The sequence below is a fragment of the Plasmodium malariae genome, assembly GCF_900090045.1.
Source record: "Plasmodium malariae genome assembly, chromosome: 14".
Lineage (NCBI taxonomy): Eukaryota > Apicomplexa > Aconoidasida > Haemosporida > Plasmodiidae > Plasmodium > Plasmodium malariae.
The window spans coordinates 2,391,262-2,410,474 of NC_041788.1; the positions used below are offsets into that span (position 1 = coordinate 2,391,262).

Genomic DNA, 19,213 nt, shown 5'->3' on the forward strand with positions numbered 1-19,213 from the left:
ATGTAATTGCATAGAAGGAAAATACATTTACTGTCGACTAACCCAGTTCGTGGTAAAAAAAAAAAAAAATTATAAAGTAAAAATGAAAAAATATGAAATATATTTATATGCATATAAATTAATAGAATATAAAAAAAAGTATAGACTAAAAACATAGAAGAATAAAAATAAAATAAAATCAATTTTATGTCTAACTACTATTTTTTACGCCGAAGCATAAGCGAGGAGCTTCCATTTCCCCTTGATACAATAATAATTTTTTTACATAAAGTTAACTGCGAACATTTAAATGTATAAGATAGAGAAGAAATTCGTTTTTTCTTTTTTCGTTTTTCTTTTTAATGTACGTATATGTATGGTATAAAAGGGGGAAAGCGGCGGGACATGTTTATAGTAATTTTGAAAACAAAGGGGAGAAAAAAAAAAAAAGATAAGATGAAATAAGAGATGAGAGAATAAGAAAAGATAAATGAAAAGAAATGAAAAAAGAGGACAACAATGTTCTCCTCTTTGAAAAAAGAATAGAGAAAACTGCATAATTACATTGCGAATCTGATGCGGGGAAAAATGCTTTTATTTTACTATTTGATAGGAAATTAAAAAGCCCATTAGACATCAAAACATTTTATGGAGATTTGTATCTTCCAACCGTTTACGAATGGAAATATGTTCTAATAGAATTTTTTTTTTCTATTTTTTTTTATTTCTTTTTTTTTGCCTTTTCTTTTTTTCTTTCTTTGCTTGTTTCTTTTTTTCTTTCATTGCTTCTTTTTTTTTTTACTTTTTTTTTTGCTTTTTTTTTGCTTTTTTTTTTTTTTTTTTTTTTTTTTTTTTTTTTTTTTTTTTTTGCTTTTTTTTTTTTTTTTCTTTTTTTTCCTTTTATTTTTTCTCTCTTCTTGCTGTGTTAATCATTCAATTCATTGATGAAAAAAAGCAAAAAAGTGTATTTCAGTTAATTATATCATATCAAATTACTTATCTATATAACTATGCGAGGAAGAAAACATGAAGACAAGAAACATTAACTGCACATGGGAAATAAATGCATTATTCCTCAGTATGAAAAATGTGGAAGTGGGGAGAAAAAAAAAAAAAAATGTGCATTCAAAAAGTGTTATTACTTGTAAATTATGAAAGATAAATGTTTGAAGGAATAATCGTTCAAAAGACAAATATATATTAACTTTTTCCTTTTCTTTGTTCCTTTCTTTTGTTTTTATTTTATTTTATTTTATTTTACTTAATTTATTTATTTTATTTTATTTATTTGAAGGAAGGAAATTATTCTCTATATACTCTCAGAAAATACCATCGAGTATGTGCAATACTGTATATACAATTATGCATTCCTTTTTTTTTTTTTTTCAAAAGTAGAAGTAGGTATCTCCAACAAGGGCAGACATCGGTTAAATTATAGTTAAGCCATTTATTTTAATTTGTTAAAAGGAAAAAACAAAAAAAAAAAAAAAAGTAAGAACAAAAAAATAAAAAACGAAACAAGCAAAATAATGAAAAGGAGAAAATGGAAGTTTTCTTTTTGAAATGCATTTTATTTTTGTAATTAAAGAAGGTACACAATTTGTGTCTTTATCTGTAAGAAGTTCATATATCTCTTTTTTTTTAAAACATGAAAAAATATATTTGTGAAAATAAACCTTAAGTAGATTGCCTTTTTGAATTATTTGAGAGTTATAAACAGCACTGATATAATCAAATGTTAATTGAGAAATATGTTCACAAATGCTATGTTACAGAATTTTCGTTCATACGTTCTTGTTATTTCATTTTATTTTATTTCCCCTCTATAACATTTTATTTGTTAAACGAAGGTCAAATTAAGGGAAGTACTGAAGTATAAAATGGTCAAATATGTACAAATAGCACAAATACGTACAAAAAGTACAAAAAGTACAAATATGTACTAATAGCACAAATACGTACAAAGAGTACAAAAAGTACAAATACATACAAATAGCACAAATACGTACAAAGAGTACAAAAAGTACAAAAAGTACAAATACGTACAAATAGCACAAATACGTACAAATAGCACAAATACGTACAAATAGCACAAATACGTAAAAAAAATGAAATCCTCTGTTTACATTAATACAGAGTAGTATATATATATATATATATATATATATATATATATATATATATATATATTTTATTTAAATAGTGTATAACAGCATATGGGAAAATAACTGTTCGATAAAAAGAAGAAAATATAAAGAACACCACTTCCATTTTTAAGTCCATAAAGCTTTAATACGTATCTATTTGATTGAAGTATATATATATATATATATTTTTTTTTTTTTTTTAACTTATATCCTTATTTACAATATTTCTTGACAGACTATTTACCCTCATTTTCCTATCAAATTTATATGTCTTTTTACTCTTCTTACACTTCTTGTTGTACTTCCCTTTTCTCTTTATATGTAGTTATAATTAACACTGATTCCGTTGGGTAAAATTTTATTTTCGCGCTTTTATTTTTTTTAAACGTGTCAGATAGGAAATGTTTTTTGCTTTGCTATGGTTTCATTTTCTTTCTCCTAATTTGCTTGAATGCGTGTACATATATATACCTACGTAGATATAGGTACGTTAGCATGTATATATATGTATACATATGTAGATATACATAGACGCGTAATATATGGACAGGTACATACATATGTACACGCGTACACATACACGTACATGTGCTTCATATAATGGAGAGTATAAATGAAAAATAAAAAATTTAATTCGCGCAAAACAGTAAATTTTTGTTGCACACACTTCCAAATGGGATAAAAAAATAAAATAAAATAAATTAAATAAATATATAAAAACATTCCCTTTAACATATAAAATGATACATATAGTATTTTTATCACATTGAAAATTATTAACTGTTCATAATTTTTTTTTTTTTTTTTTTTTTGGTTTACCTGAATTCACCTGAAATAGTTATAAAAAGTATGTACATCGTTGAATATTTTACCATACATTTTTTTTTTTTTTTTTTTTTCGTTAGTTTATTTTGCATTACGCATACATAATATTTTATTTTTTTATTATTATTTTTTTTAATTATTATTATTAGTATAATTATTATAAAGACAAGTTAAAAATATTAAAGAATACGGTCATCATACGATTTACATAATTTTATTGTTAAATATACATATTAATTTTTGTTTGATAGTCACTTTAAAAATATAAAATTTTTGATGCAATTTTTATGAATTTAAATGTATCATCTTACATATTATACAAGTTTCTCTTTGACCAAACGTGGCATATATTATACATGTATATATGTATGTTTATGTACATATTATTCGTGTGTTAATAGAGGAAGCACGGGGACCCACGAATTTACTTTATGTGCGAAAATGGTGTTAGGTTAACCATGAATAGTCATATACAATCGCACACAATGGTACATTTGAATAATCCTTAAAATAAAAGATATATATTTATATGTATGTTCATACATATTTAAACGTTTATATATTTATGTATATCCATCCATGCTTATATATATACGTATGCATATAAGTACGTCGTAATATAAGCACCTTGTCAATACTATTAATCCTTATTTACCTTTCCTCCCCACCCCCCTCTCGCATATGTACACGGTCATTTTATTCTTAATTTACAATTTTACCTAATACTGAAATGTATGCTTGTCAGGAATGAGTGTGTAATGCCGTTGCAGATAAATAGCATAAAACTGCGTAGTTAATAACACATACGAAGACTTTACACGCTCATGTAATGATATGAAAAGTTTGTTATATTTTTATTATTTTTTAAAGGGATGCTTCCTAGAGTATTTCAATAAACGATACTGAAACAAAAAGGAAAAAAAACAAAAAAACAAAAAAAAAAAGGTAAAGAGAGGTAAAGAAAAACATAGATTAGAAATAGTTAGCTAAAGATAGCAAAAGTTGGCAAAGGCAGTAAGAGAAGGGGAAAAATAATTATGCCAGGAACTAGCCAAAAGTGAACAAAAGAGTAGCAGCTCATTTTTGAATATTCAAAAAAAAAAAAAAAAATAAAATAAATTAATAAATGAACAGATAGATAAACGGATAAACAGATAAACGGATAAACAGATAAACGGATAAACGGATATACGGATAAACGGATATACGGATATACGGATAAACGGATAAACGGGTAAACGGATAAACGGGTAAACGGATAAACGGATAAACGGATAAACGGGTAAACGGATAAACGGATAAACGGATAAACGGATAAACGGATAAACGGATAAACGGATAAACAAATAAATAAAATAAATAAGTAAACAAACATAAAATAAAACAGTTAAATAAACAGACATATAAATAAAACAGTTAACTAAACAAACATATAAATAAAACAGTTAAATAAACAAACATATAAATAAAACAGATAAGTAAAATAAAATAGCGCACCGAAGATATGAATCAGGTCTCGGCAAAATCAAAATTTAAGACAAACGAATTTATTAATAATGAAAATAAGAATGTTAGATTCATGAACAAAGCTAAAAGTAATTTAAATGGAGTTAGTAAATGCACAATAAATGGACAGACTACACAACCATCACATAAACAGATATATATAAAGAACTCCAACTTGAAACAACGAACATATAATAATATTTTGAAACCCCCATTTAAAAGTAGTCTCAAAAGTAATCAGAATGGTTCTCACAAAATTCCTCCAGTAAGTTTTATAAAACCTGCACACAATGAATTAGGAAATGGAGGTAAAAAAGTATCTCTATATGATACAAGAAATTTGACAAATAACAATTTTAAGAAGCCGCATTTCAATAAATTAATAGCGCAGAACCATAGTGATAATAGATTTGACGAACAGAAGAATGTAAGAAGGAACCTTAATGAGGATATTCATTTGGAAAAAGACGCTACTGGTAATGCAGTTAGCAGTAATGTAACTATAGGTAATAAATATTCTATACTGTATAACAGTCCCTACAATTGCGAAGGCGGTGAGGAAAACACTAATAAGAACGTCAGTGGTAACAACGTGGAGGGTATTATGTACTCATACACGTCGCCAGTAAAAAGGAAATATAATGCTATAGAAGGTGTTAATAAAAATTATGACAATGAAAATAAGGACCTTAAAAGGTCAGATAAAAAGTTCGATCAAAGTAATTACGATTTTGATAACAGTAAAAGTTATCATAGTATGAACAACGTGTCAAGTAATACAAAGGAAAATTCGAATGTTCATAATTCGAAGTTAAACTTCGAAAATAAGCCCACAAACGGTAGTGGGGACGATGATAGTAATGGAGATGCTAATGGTAGTAGTAATGCTGATGATAATTATAATTATAAATATAATAATGGTAATATCAACACTGATGGGAACATGAACAGTAGTGGTAACTTAATCAGTAGTGGTAAAATAATCAGTAATGGTAAAATAATCAGTAGTGGTAAAATAATCGGTAGTGGCAAAATAATCAGTAGTGGTAAAATAATCGGTAATGGTAACATAATCGGTAGTGGTAACATAATCGGTAGTGGTAAAATAATCGGTAGTGGTAAAATAATCGGTAGTGGTAACATAATCAATAGTGGAAGTGGTAAACATAGCGGAGATGGTAATAAGGAAAGTGCTAAGGGACCGAGTGCCAATATATTTTTTGGTAGTAATAAAGAGAGTACAATCCTAAATAGATCACTGCCAACAATGTATGCTACCAGTGGAGTTAATGTAAATACCACGTTCAACAATAATATGAACAAGAATTTTAATTTTGCCTCACACACGTTGGGAAGGAATAACACTAATTATGAGCGTTTGAAAAATAGTGATAATTGTTTGAATGGTACAAATTACGAAGGAAATTACAAATATCATTACATGGAAAAAGAAATATGCACAAATATGGAAGAATTAAAAAAAAAAGAAAAAAAAAAAAAAGATGTAAATTTAGTCAGGAATAAATTAGGGAGTACTAATGCTAACACAAATTTTAATGAATCTAGTAGCAATTACATAAATCGAAATCTCAACAGTTCTTTATATTATTTGAATGGATTAGTAACTAGAAATGAGCAAAATGATGAGAGGCATTTACAATACATAACAGACACTAATAGTGAAAAAATATTGAATAATTCAAATAAGAATGATATGTTTAATACTAGTACATTTGAAGTATTAAGTGAAGAAAATTTTAATGCACATGTAAAAAGGAAAACTTATTATAAAAAAGGGATCAATGATAGCCACCACGTAGAAGGAGGGGGAGGAGTGACCACCAAGCACAGTAGTAGTAATAGAAAGAATATATCAAACAATTCTTTGAGCTTTACTAATTTATTGAAGGAGGACGCCGTCAACCAACAAGTGAACTCCGTTTTTTTAAGTAATGAAAAAGGGGTTCTAAAAAATAGTTTAATAGAATCGAATAATCAGGATCTTAAAATGTTGTCTAATTCTTATCACGATTCGGAAGTGAACGACATCGGTAGCACGGGTGGTAGAAGCATCAGTAAAAGCGCTACTAAAAGTGGTAGTAGAAATGGTAGTAGAAATGGTAGTAGAAACGGTAGTAGAAATGGTAGTAGAAATGGTAGTAGAAATGGTAGTAGAAATGGTAGTAGAAATGGTAGTAGAAATGGTAGTAGAAATGGTAGTAGAAACGGTAGTAGAAACGGTAGTGGAAACGGTAGTAGAAGCGGTAGTAGAAGCGGTAGTAGAAGCGGTAGTAGAAACGATGACAGACGTGGTAATAAACCGAATGGGCATAAGAAGCAGGGGGAAAGAACCATGGAAGGTATCTATTACAGCAAGTACGACGAAATAAATAGCATATCGAGGGGTGTACAGGAAATGGATTTGAAAAAGACAAGGGGAATGAGAATACATAACATGATGGATGCTTACAAAAATAGGGATAATAATTTTTTGCATTTTCAAAATATTGTTCATAATATAACAGAATGTAGTAATAGTGAAAAAGACATAGATATATTATATAAAAACGTTATGATTTTGAATAATTATTCTTTAAATTTCAATAGTGAAAATGATTGTATAGGTGAGATAATAAACATAAGAAATAGTGTTAATAGTAATATACAGAATATACAACAAGCAATTTATAATAAAAAAAAAAATGTACAGGATAAACGAAATATTGTTAATGAAGAGTATGAAACAATTTCACAAAAATTAAGGGAATGTGAATCCATATTTTGTGATACTAATGATGAAAGAGGAGAAAGGAAGTTAAAAGTTTTTTACGAAATAGATGAAAAAAAAAATATACTTAGAAAGAAATATGAAATCAAAAAAATGCTATTAAAAAAAATTGAATATAAAATACAAAAACTCCAAGAATATACAGATGCGGTTAAACTTAAAACCTTAGCCACATCTAGGAGATATAAAAAAACATTTCTATTAATTGAAGAATTATTTCGATTGAAAATAATAAAAGATGATGAGAAACAAATAGAAGTATGTTTAATTCCCAAAAATACAAATACTAACATGTGGCACAGGCTTCAATTAGACAAGAATGAAATAACGTCTGACGCAAGTGACTATTTGTGGAGTCAGATTGAAACCTTCGTTGACAAAGAAATGATTGACGATTACTTTTGAGCAAACCGCTTTTTTCCCATGCACATGTGTACATATGTGCATTATTGTCTTTTTTTTTTTTTTTTTTTTTTTTTTATTATAACACTTTTTAACAATCCACATCCGTTTCGTTTTAAGTCCATTTCTTCGTCACTTTGAATTGTTATGCTTCATTATGAATTGTTATGCTTCATTATGAATTGTTATGCTTCATTATGAATTGTTATGCTTCATTATGATTGTTATGCTTCATTATAAATTATTATGAATTAATTTTTTTTTTTTTTTTTTCACAGCATTATACTATTTGATCAATAAGAAAACACTGTTCTTTCAATATGTATCCCATTTTTATTTCTCTTCTCTGTCTCTTTTATTCTGTTTCGTTGATTAATTTCGTTATTATGTTCTTCGCCTCTGTCCTCTTTTCAGTCCTCTCGTCGGTCCGCTCTTTATTTCTCAGCTTTTTTCTTTTTTCATCCCTTCTTTTTTGCATTGGCATCAAGTTAACAACCCCCTGTATGTTATGTAGCTAACAAAAATATATTCATTTTTCTGTAATCTTACTCTGTCTTTTTGTTCATTTCATTTTACTTCATTTCGCTTCTTTTCTTTTACTTTTACTCTTTATCATTTCTTTTCATTTCTTTTCTTTTCTTTTCTTTTCTTTTTTTTTTGTTTTTTTGTTTATCAACTGATTTATTAAAAACACACCTTCTCCACCAACTGTAGAAAACTTACATAATAAGAAAAACGAAAAAGGAAAAATGAACAAAGGATAAACACACATGCTTGAGAGAAGTACAAACTACAATAGCATACTAGAAAATTTGTACTAAAATAGAAAGTGAAAATCGTAGCTCTCCTATACACATTTTGTACTTGGGTATAAGGATAAATTTAATACCATTTTCACAATTTATATGTAGAATTTTGTTTGCGCAATTTATTTACTACTCAAAAGTAAAAACACCAATGGAATGATGAGTGATAAATCAAAATTCTTTTAATTTTATGAGTTCCTTTGTACTGTCACAGATATGCATTATATATGTAAAAAAAAAAAAAAAAAAAAAAAAAAAAAAAAGGATTATTCATAAAAGCAACGATCAAACGGTTACAACACATGGATATTATTCGAATGTACGAATATGTGTACAAACACATCCATATCCACACGTATGTACTTTTCCCCTTCCCCACTTCTAATTTTTTAAATATCCAACATTTGGGGAAACATAAAATGTATACACATAGTTAGAAAATGTATACGGATAAGTGAATTCGATTTTTTTCTTTTTCTTTTAATTTCTTCTTCTCTTCCGGAATTATTTAGTCTGTAATACCTAGCAAGTAATCATGCAACTTGACTGGATATGCACCATCTTCTACATACAGATCGCCATTGATAAATTTTATGAACACTTTTTTATTATTCAACAAATAAGTGTTATCATTAATTTTGTTTATTTTAAAGGAAGTATTATTCTTCTTCATACAATTAAGATATTCACATAAGGCTACATGAACAGGGTCATCATTAAATGAACTGGGGAAGGAATCTTTCATATTTTGAATTTTATCTTCATTTTCTACAAATACATCGAGCATATTATTTTTCTCACTTGTTTTTTTTAACATATAAATGGAATTATCTTCATCCGTACAACAGTTGTTAAAATTTCTCAAATTGTTAATAATATGCGTGTCACTATTAACATCAATATTAATATTATTAACGCTATTATAATTACTATTACTACTATTATTGTTATTACTATTATTGTTATTACTACTATTGTTATTACTATTATTATTATTATTATTACTTTTGTTATTACTGTTATCTGCACTGGTCAGAATAATATCTTCACTGATATTCGAATTACTATTTGGATCCTTTTTTCTAGTGTTTGTTTCCTGTAGTTTTTTTATTTCTTGATCCTTTCTGTACGTTTTAGCTTTTAACTCAATTATTTTTTTCTCTAGTGTGTTATTTTCTAACGTCGATTTTTGTAACAGAAGGGTTGTATTTAGCAGTTGCTCATTTCTGTGTATATGTTTGCTTAGAAGCTTCCTCAGATGATCTTCACTTTTTTTTAATATTTTAATTTCATTGTTGTTTTCATATATTAACAATTTCGATTCGTAATCTAACAAACGATCTTGCAACTTTTCGATTTCACAGGACTTTTTCAGAATTTCATCCTTCAGAAAATTCATCTAAAAAGTTGGGGAAGACGATAAAATGGGAGAAAATTATGAACAAGGCAGGAAAAACAACGAAAAAGCAAGGAAAAATTATGAACATGGCATAAAAAACAACGAAAAAGCAAGGGAAAATTATGAACATGGCATAAAAAACAACGAAAAAGCAAGGGAAAATTATGAACATGGCATAACAAACAATTAAAAAATGATAGATGAATAATTTCTCCTTGCTTTAGCTCAATTTTTTTTTTTTTATGATATTACTTCATTTTTTATATCTTCGTTAAGGGAAACCATTTCATTGTATTGAGAAGTCAATTTTGACAACTTGTCAACATGATTTTTTATAATTTCATCTTTTTCTTTGTAAATTTCATTAATAACACCTGTAAATTTCTCTTTTTGTTTTTTTAAATGTATAGAATATTCTTTTTTAATATTTTTAATTTTTTGTTTTATATTAGAAACATCAATATTTTTTATTTCCATATCAAATTTAAGTCTGTTTATATCATGTAACATTTTGTTATTTTCGTCATCCTTCGCTAAAAGATTTTGGTGCAATTTTTTTAATTCATTGTCTTTATTTTTTAATTCTTCTTCTAATTGTTTATAATTCATATGCATATTTTCAATTTCAATTTTTTGACTATTCATTAGAGAGTTATTTAAGCTTAACCTGTTTATCAGGTCCATATTATTTTGTTTATATTTTATAATATCTCTACTATTATTTAGTTCAATACTTTCAATAATACTTCTAAGTTCTGAAATATTTTCCTCTTTCTTATTTAATTGATTATATAACTCTTTTATTACTCTTTTTTGTTTTTCTATATTTAGCTTTTTTTCCCTTATATTAATATTGTTTTCCATTAATTTTTGATTTGTTATATTTAGATAGCTTTCTGCATTGTACATTTTATTATTTACATCAACCTCTAGCTCGTTTTGAATGCTCTTATATTCTTTCAACTGCATATAGTTTGTTTCGATCTCTTTTTTTAATTCAACCAATTTTTCATTTTTTGTTATATTTGCTTCATTAAGATAATAAATTTCTTTTGATTTTTTTTTTAATTCTTCATTCAATGAAACTATTTCTTCATTCTGCGATATTAAGATGCTTTTCATTTTTTTCATAAGGAAATTATCCGCTTCTACTCTTTCTGTGTTTGTTTCACTCTCTGCAATTAGTTCATCCAGCATATAAATATTCTTTTCATTTTTTTCCTTTCTCATTTTGAAATCTACTTCTACGAAAAAAAAAAAAAAAAAAAAAGATATGAAAACTTATGTCGATAGGAAAACAAACTGAATGGGAAGGGGGTATGCAACGGGGTTTGCCCTTGCGCCTGCATGCATGTAAAGTAGTGTTCACATATGTAAGTATACACATCGGTATGCACGTGCGCACAAAGGAACACTAAGTATCTTACCCATTTTGTAAATTTCTTGATCCTTTTGATTTATTTGTGCTTTTAAAAGTCCTACCAATTTTAGCAAATTTTGAATTTTCATTTTCATTTTACATTCATCGGAATTGTCTTCATTCATTTCATTCCGCGGGAAACTATCCACTTCCGTGAAATTATGATTTGATAAATTCACCTTAACATGTTCATAAGAATTTTCTGAAATGTTATTTAAACTGAAATCGTTCTTTTCATCACCTCCGTTTTTACTTAATTCACTGCACCCTTCTATATTAATACGGATATTATCATCATCATTACTTTGAATCAAATTTTCAACAATGCTCCTACTATCATTACTATTGTTATTCCTGTTATTACTGTTATTCGTGTTATTCGTGTTATTCGTGTTATTCGTGTTATTCGTGTTATTGTTGTTAATATTATTATCGTTATTACTATCATTATTATCGTTATTACTATCATTATTATCGTTATTACTATCATTACTATTGTTATTACTATTACTATTACTGTTAATAATTATACTCTTTCTTCTAACATTGTCATTATTATCATCCCCTTTTTCATACACCTTTACAAAAGTGTTGCTTATTTCAGTGTAATGCATATCAAATATATCAACATTTGCCTCTTTCTGTATTTCACTAAATTTGTTTTCATCATTTATGTTATGATTCAACTCACAAATGTCCTTCTGTAAATTACCAATATCTTCAAATTCGTACTTTTTCGTTGTTTCACTTCTGTCCGACTTACTCTCACTATTCATTTTTACTTTTACCTTATTGCCGTAAATTTTGGTGCAGTATAAATTTTTAACATGCACATGTGCATGCAAATATTATTCATGTGCGCAGGTACGTACGCGTGTGTGTGCCTACAAGCACATGTATACTTGTAAAAGAGCATACATAAATGTACATACGTATGTATGTGTGTATATATATATCTTCACATGCATATATATTCGTACGCACGCACTTTATTACTACTCTGTCTTATGCAAAATGGATTATACTTAATATCAATTTTTTACTTATAAATTCTGCATTAATAAAAATGGACTTAACAAAAAAAAAAAAAAAATCAATAATATATAGCAAAAAACATATAACAAATAATAAGAATCAGATAATAAAAATCAAATAACAAAAATCAGATAACAAAAATCAGATAATAAAAATCAAATAACAAAAATCAAATAATAAAAATCAAATAATAAAAATCAAATAATAAAAATCAAATAATAAAAATCAAATAATAAAAATCAAATAATAAAAATCAAATAACAAATAATAAGTGATAAAAAACATTAAACGTACAGGTAAATTTTTTAAAAACAAAAATAAATTAGTCTGAACGATCAAGCAAATGAAGTAATTTACTTTTAGCTCATTATGCACACCGATATAAACAAAAAGGGGCAAGGATAAAAATGTAAAATCATTAAAAATAAATGGTAAATTGGAAAGGTTGCAGACAAAATCGAATGGAAAAAAAAGTTTAAATAAAACAAAAAAATAAAATTAAATAGAGCGAAATAAAGTGAAGTAAAACAAAATAAAGAAAAACAGAGCAGAACAAAACTACGTAAAATAAAATATCGTTAAATAATATTAAAAAAATATTAAATAACGTTGAATCCGGCTACTTATGGCCATAAATAAAAACAAAAATAGAGGTTGAAATAGAAATAAAAGGCTATTGCACGTAGAAATAAAAAAAATATATGTACCAAAAATTAAAAGAAATAAAGAGAAACGAACAAAATATAAGGTCAATAGAAATCAAAAAAACTAAGGCTGCAAATGCAACTAATGTGTATGCATAGGTAAGCACATAAATATATATATTTATATGCACATATGTACATGTTATTCCTCTTTAAACTAACATCGTACACAAAGAATTGAAATTTTAGGAATTTTTTTTTTTTTTTTCGAGCTTTTACTAAATGATCTACAAGAAACAACACGAATAAATTTATTATTACAGCACCTCTTTCTTTTTACGATTCGAATTTAAAAAAGTTAGCAAATAAGCAAATAGTGGGGCTACGTAGATGAAAACAAGAAAAAATTGTACATGTATGCACATATATACATATATATATATACATATGTACATATATATATATATATATATATACATAAATACATATATATGTATATATTTATGCATGTACGTACGTATGGTTGTAAATTTACTCGTGCAAACACATGATAATTACAAAAAAAAAAAAAATAATAACAAATTGATCATATTAAAATTTACAGAACAGTTATAATATATATCAAATATTATGTCCACATATGAAATAAGTATATTTTAATTAGTATATGGTATTAATTAAAACATGAAAAAATTGTTTATTCATGTCCTATTTATGTACACCCCGGAATTTATGTTATTATAAACCTGCTCTTCATAACGTTATTACTTGTATGTTACAGAACGTATATTCATACTGATACATGTGCGCATATACATATACATGTACATATAATACTTGGTCTTCTCAAAATCAGCAGGGAAAGAAATATATAAAAGTGGTATGCATACACGTACGTACGTACGTATGAATGTACTTATCTATGTATTTAAGTATATTTATGTATATATATTTATAATATATATGTACATTTTTATATCTTTAAAAAAAAAGAAAATTTCTCAAACGATAAGCTACACTACTGTGGTAATCCCAAAATGGACTCGAAAAAAGGAAAAAATATACATATATATACATATATATAAATTTACACGCATTACCTAAATAAATATGTATATATATATATATATATATACTTCTACATATTATATACATACAAATATATAATGGATGTTTATATACAAAATACATAACGAATGAAAAAAAATATGATCAAAAAGAAAATTCTAGTATAACAAAAAAAAAAAAAAAATAAATAATTAAATTATTTATTCAATTTTAAAATCGTTAAAACGGTATGTACGTATGTATGTATGTTTGTATGTATGTATGTAAGTTTGTATGTATGTATGTTTGTATGTATGTATGTATGTATTTTTTTTTTTTTTTTTTTTTTTTATAAATTATATTTATTTATTATTTTTTTTTAATATCAATATTAATATTAATTTAATACAATTAAAAATACAGTGCAATTCAATCTAATTCATTTTAAAATTATCTTTATTATTGTTATTTTTTTTTTTTTTTGTCATCCTCTTCAACGTTTTTTAACCAGTTTATTGTTTATTTTTCGCTTTTTTTCTTAATTTTTTTTACTTAATTTTTTTTACTTAATTTTTTTTACTTAAATTTTTTTACTTAATTTTTGTACATTAATTTTATTTACATTCACATGCATATGTATTTTATTTTTTTATATTTAACATATATTTTTGTGCATATTTGTTTTTCTGCATTATATACATATGCATATATGTATGTATATAGTCCGTCTTAATTTTAATTGCGTACATTTTTCTTTTTCATCATCTACAAGTACATATAACTGCTTGTCCTGTTAAAGTAGTTGGTCCTTGAAAAAGAAAAACATAATAACAAATATGCATACGTATAAAAGAATATATCCGCTTCCCCTACGCGTCAAGCTGTAATATTAATATCATCATAAAATTTATGGTTAACATAATTTACTATAATGGCAGGTACAAGTAGCTTAGCCGTGAGGGGAAAAAAAAAAAAAAAAAAAAAAAAAATCCTTAGCCTAATGACAAAGAAATAGAGGAACGACCTATTGTGACTACTACTCGGTCATCCACATCTTAATGCTCCTTTTAATTTTTTCCTGTTAATATAAACTATATTTTATCAGTTTTAATTTTATGACAAGTTAATAATTCGGGGGGAATCGTGCATATATACACATTTATATATCGCATATGTATGCAATTCGTACAAACATGTAGCACATCATGTAACACGTTCGTGTAACTTGTTCATGTATTATACGTGCATGGAAACCAAGGGACGAGCCAGCCACCCGCACCTTCGACCGAAATATGGTGCATGTAAAAGGCGAAGGTACGAGTAGAAATATGCAAAAAGGGGGTAACAAATTGAGAACAAAAAAGAGAAGAAGAAAGAAAGAAAAAAACAAAGGAAGAAAAAAACAAAGGAAGAAAAAAACAAAGGAAGAAAAAAACAAAGGAAAAAAACAAAGGAGGCTAATTCTGGTTGTATGAACTGTGCATGTGATACTGCGCATGCATCACAACGGTATATTTTTCTTCTTTTTAATTATCTGGGTGGTAAGGAAAAGGGTGGTACCGAAGAGTAGAAGAGTGGATGCATTGAAAATGCCCCTATTTTTAACGAAATATTTTCCAACATATTTGACTAAATACTTGTCCAGGTACTTACATATCTTATTACATATGCTGTCACATGTGCCATTACTTCCGCTGCCAGTTATACTCTCACAGCTACTCTCACCCCCACCGTTACGTAAATATTTGCCATTATCTTTAAGTAAATACTTATCTGCCAATTTTTTTAAAAGGTCGACGATGGGAGTAATAAGCATATTACGCTCACGAATGTCTAGTAGCGTATCAACATCTATCGTGTACGGAGTGGATTCATTTTTGAAAGACTCATGACAGAATTGTGATCCTAGTGGAATAATATTATCATTAATATACCTATTTAACTCTTTTATTTCACTTCGTTTAAATTTTGGAGGTTCGCATATTTCTTTGTGCATTAAATAAAGGCAGTGATTTAAATTGTAGTCATAAATAGTAAGTGTTTTTCCAATTCTGCTGCGGTTAAGTATATAATTTTTAAATATAATTTCTCTATCCAAAATCTTGGTCATATATGTTTCTTCTTTTGTATATCCTAATTTTTTATAATATTCTTTCGTACCAATACCAGCAATAATAGACATTTTATTGTATTTATAGTAGTATGCAATAATTTCAGCTACTAACACTAAACTTTTGCCTAGGCCTTTATGTTGTACAAAATTTAAATCATCTTTGAAATCATCATGTTTTAACAATGATCCATATATATGTAACTCTCTAATCAAAGCTGCATTCTCTAAACATTTAAATGGTCTCTCATCGCAGTAGTTGTTTTTATATCTTAAACGTAACCGTAAGAAACCAAGTAATAAATGTTTATTGTCATAATCCTTATCATCATCAAAACTGCTATATAATTTATTATCTTGGTGTACTGTTTTTCTTTTTCTAACCATATCGCTACTTGATCTGTTATCATCTGTGAAATTATTAAGTACTGATGCATTACCGCTATTACTTTCATTTATCTTTACATCCTCACTCTTATGCACCTTGTCCATCTCCTTATTGCACATGAACGATTCAGCATCTGGCATATATTGACTAGTACTTAATATGGATGATAGGCCTATTGCGTCCTCCTTCTCACCACATGGGAGAGTAGAACTACTGGCAATGCCATTCTGTTTTCCACAGTGAGTAGCAGTTCCACTTTTTATACTGCTATTACAATTTATGGCGTCTTTTCTCCCCTTTTCTGTAGTTTTTCCTCTTTTCCTCTTCCGCTTGCTGTACCTTAACACCTCTTTGTTAACTTGCTTCTTTGTTCCCTGGAAAGTTATAAAAAATTCGTCTCCACCCAATGTAGAATATTTAAATATTTTTAAAAAAATTGAATCCTTTTTTGTTTGGATTTGCTGATTTTTGACTTCTTTACATCGAATACATTGACAGAAAATGTTTCTTATGTTCATTTCATTTGCTATAAGCTGCCTCATATTGGTTATATTATTACCAGCAATAATTGACGGGTTGGGTATATCCCTAATAACTCTGTTTAATCTAATCCATGGATGAATGGATTTCTTTACAAGTAAAATAAGAGAAATAAGCAAATTTTTATCTGTTTCGAAATATGGCTTGAATTCATTATTATTATACCATTTTTCAATTTTTGTAAATGGAGTAATTTCACATGGATAAATTTTCCATTGATCCGCTTGTAAATCTGTTGAACATAAAATTTCTTTAAACATACTAATATCCTTATGTACATTTGAATATGGTAAATCAGGCATTATATGTATATCTACTTTAAATCCATTTTCTTTTAATAAATATATTGCTCTTATGCAATCTTTTAATGTACATTGCCTATTCACCTTTTTCAAAATATAATCATCTGTATGTTGTATACCTAATTGTACTCTTGTACAACCATAGGAACGTAGTCTTATGAGCTCATCCTTATTTATCTGATCAGGCCTTGTTTCTAATGTCAACCCAATTATTCTACAGTTACTTTGTTCATTTATTTCTTGTTCTTTTTCCAAACTTAATTTTGCTCTTCTATCTTTTAACACAGGATAAATATTAGCAGAATAGTAAACATCTCTTATAAATTCTTTCTGATAATTTAAATCATAACAACTCCATGTTCCACCTAAGACTAATATTTCAATTTTATCTGGTACATGTCCATTATTTACTAAAGTAGTTGTTCTATTAAAAAATTGACAAATCACATCGAAATTATTTTGGTTAGCCCTTAAAATTGCGGGTTCTGTAGATAAGTACGATCTTGGCTGATTTGGTTCATTCGGACAATAATGACAATCATATTTGCAACTAAACTGATGCGGGTGAGTAATTATGGTAACTACTAACACTCCACTATTTGATCTAACTCCTTTACGCTTGTTTATTTGTAGAAAGTGAACACTTTCTTTATCCAAATCCTTGTAGTTTTTAATCTCCTTCGCGATAATCATCTTGTTTACATTTTCTAGCACGAACTTCACGTCCTTCCCCTTTTTGTTAACCACGATTTCGTTACTACCACAGTCAGTGGATTCCTTCATATCAACAACGTTTTCCACCATGTTATCACGAATATTGCCTACTCTCTTATCGTTAACATTGTTTATCCCGTTATCGTTCATAATGCCTACCCTGTTTTCCTCAATTGTGGTATCATCACAACCAGTGGACGGGTTTGAAACGTCGGAGGTGTTGGATCCTCTATTGCTCTTCCTTTCCCCTGTATCATGAATAGAATCCCCCTTTTCATCCTTTAACGTTTGCAAATAATGATATTGTAGAGCAACACTAATTTGATGCTTTGAAGGACTAACTTTAAATTTTTTTCTCAACTGAATACATAATTCATTATATTGTGTTTCATTTTCTATATACCTTCTATTTGACCACAATTCTTCCGCAAATTTTTTAAAATTTTCATTTTTTAAAATTTCGTCATAATAATTCTCATTATATTTATAGAAAAATTCGTTCATAGTTGACGAATAACACTCATAATGCCTTAATTCATTTTTATTTTTTAATTTTTTTTTAAAATTTTCAAAGCTCGTTGGTTCGTAACAGTATACTTTTGGGTATATATTGTTATCCTCATACTCGATGGGATAATTTCTTTTTATAACGTCATTGATGTAGAATCCAATATCTTTTTCATTTGTTACGTCCGCTCTTCTCATACTGTTTTCGTACAGCACATTATTACTATTGTTATTACCATTACTATAATTACTATTACTAGTACTATTATCATTTCTATGCTTATCATTATCACCTTCGTCATCACTTGTTTCATTAAGAATATCATCTTCATAGCTTCTTTGATTTGAATTAATCTCGTTGCTACTATCTGTAACTGTTTTTGCCTTCTCTGACACATCCTCTTCTATTTCTTTCTTATTTTTCCCTACTTTTTTGACATAATTCCCAGTTTCATCATTATTACTCGCTCCTATCTTTTCAAGGAGTTCCCTCATACGTTCTTTCATTTTACGGCTCATCTTCATTTTTCTCGTTCACTCCTTGTATCATGCGCATTTATATGAGTCATATTTTTTTTTTATTTTTTTATTTTTATATTATACTATATTATATCCAATATTTTCAATATTTGCAGTATTTTCAATTTTTTCAAG

At 27.2% G+C, this 19,213-nt stretch overlaps 3 protein-coding genes across 3 annotated transcripts; 1 reads left to right on the top strand and 2 right to left on the bottom strand.

Moving 5' to 3' along the window:
* Positions 1–4,455: 4,455 nt before the first annotated feature.
* Positions 4,456–7,650, top strand: PmUG01_14061900 (cyclin related protein, putative; the record flags this gene model as incomplete). Its single annotated transcript, XM_029008198.1, has 1 exon — positions 4,456–7,650. The coding sequence occupies one exon, from the start codon at positions 4,456–4,458 to the stop codon at positions 7,648–7,650; it is 3,195 nt and encodes a 1,064-aa protein (XP_028864512.1).
* Positions 7,651–8,961: 1,311 nt separating this feature from the next.
* PmUG01_14062000 (conserved Plasmodium protein, unknown function) lies at positions 8,962–12,048 on the bottom strand (the record flags this gene model as incomplete). The annotated part of the gene is made up of 3 exons (XM_029008200.1): positions 8,962–9,852; positions 10,105–11,096; positions 11,280–12,048. 3 exons carry the CDS (start codon positions 12,046–12,048, stop codon positions 8,962–8,964), a joined length of 2,652 nt encoding a protein of 883 aa, XP_028864513.1.
* Positions 12,049–15,499: 3,451 nt separating this feature from the next.
* On the bottom strand, positions 15,500–19,084 carry PmUG01_14062100 (histone S-adenosyl methyltransferase, putative; the record flags this gene model as incomplete). The annotated part of the gene is made up of 1 exon (XM_029008201.1): positions 15,500–19,084. The coding sequence occupies one exon, from the start codon at positions 19,082–19,084 to the stop codon at positions 15,500–15,502; it is 3,585 nt and encodes a 1,194-aa protein (XP_028864514.1).
* Positions 19,085–19,213: the final 129 nt, after the last annotated feature.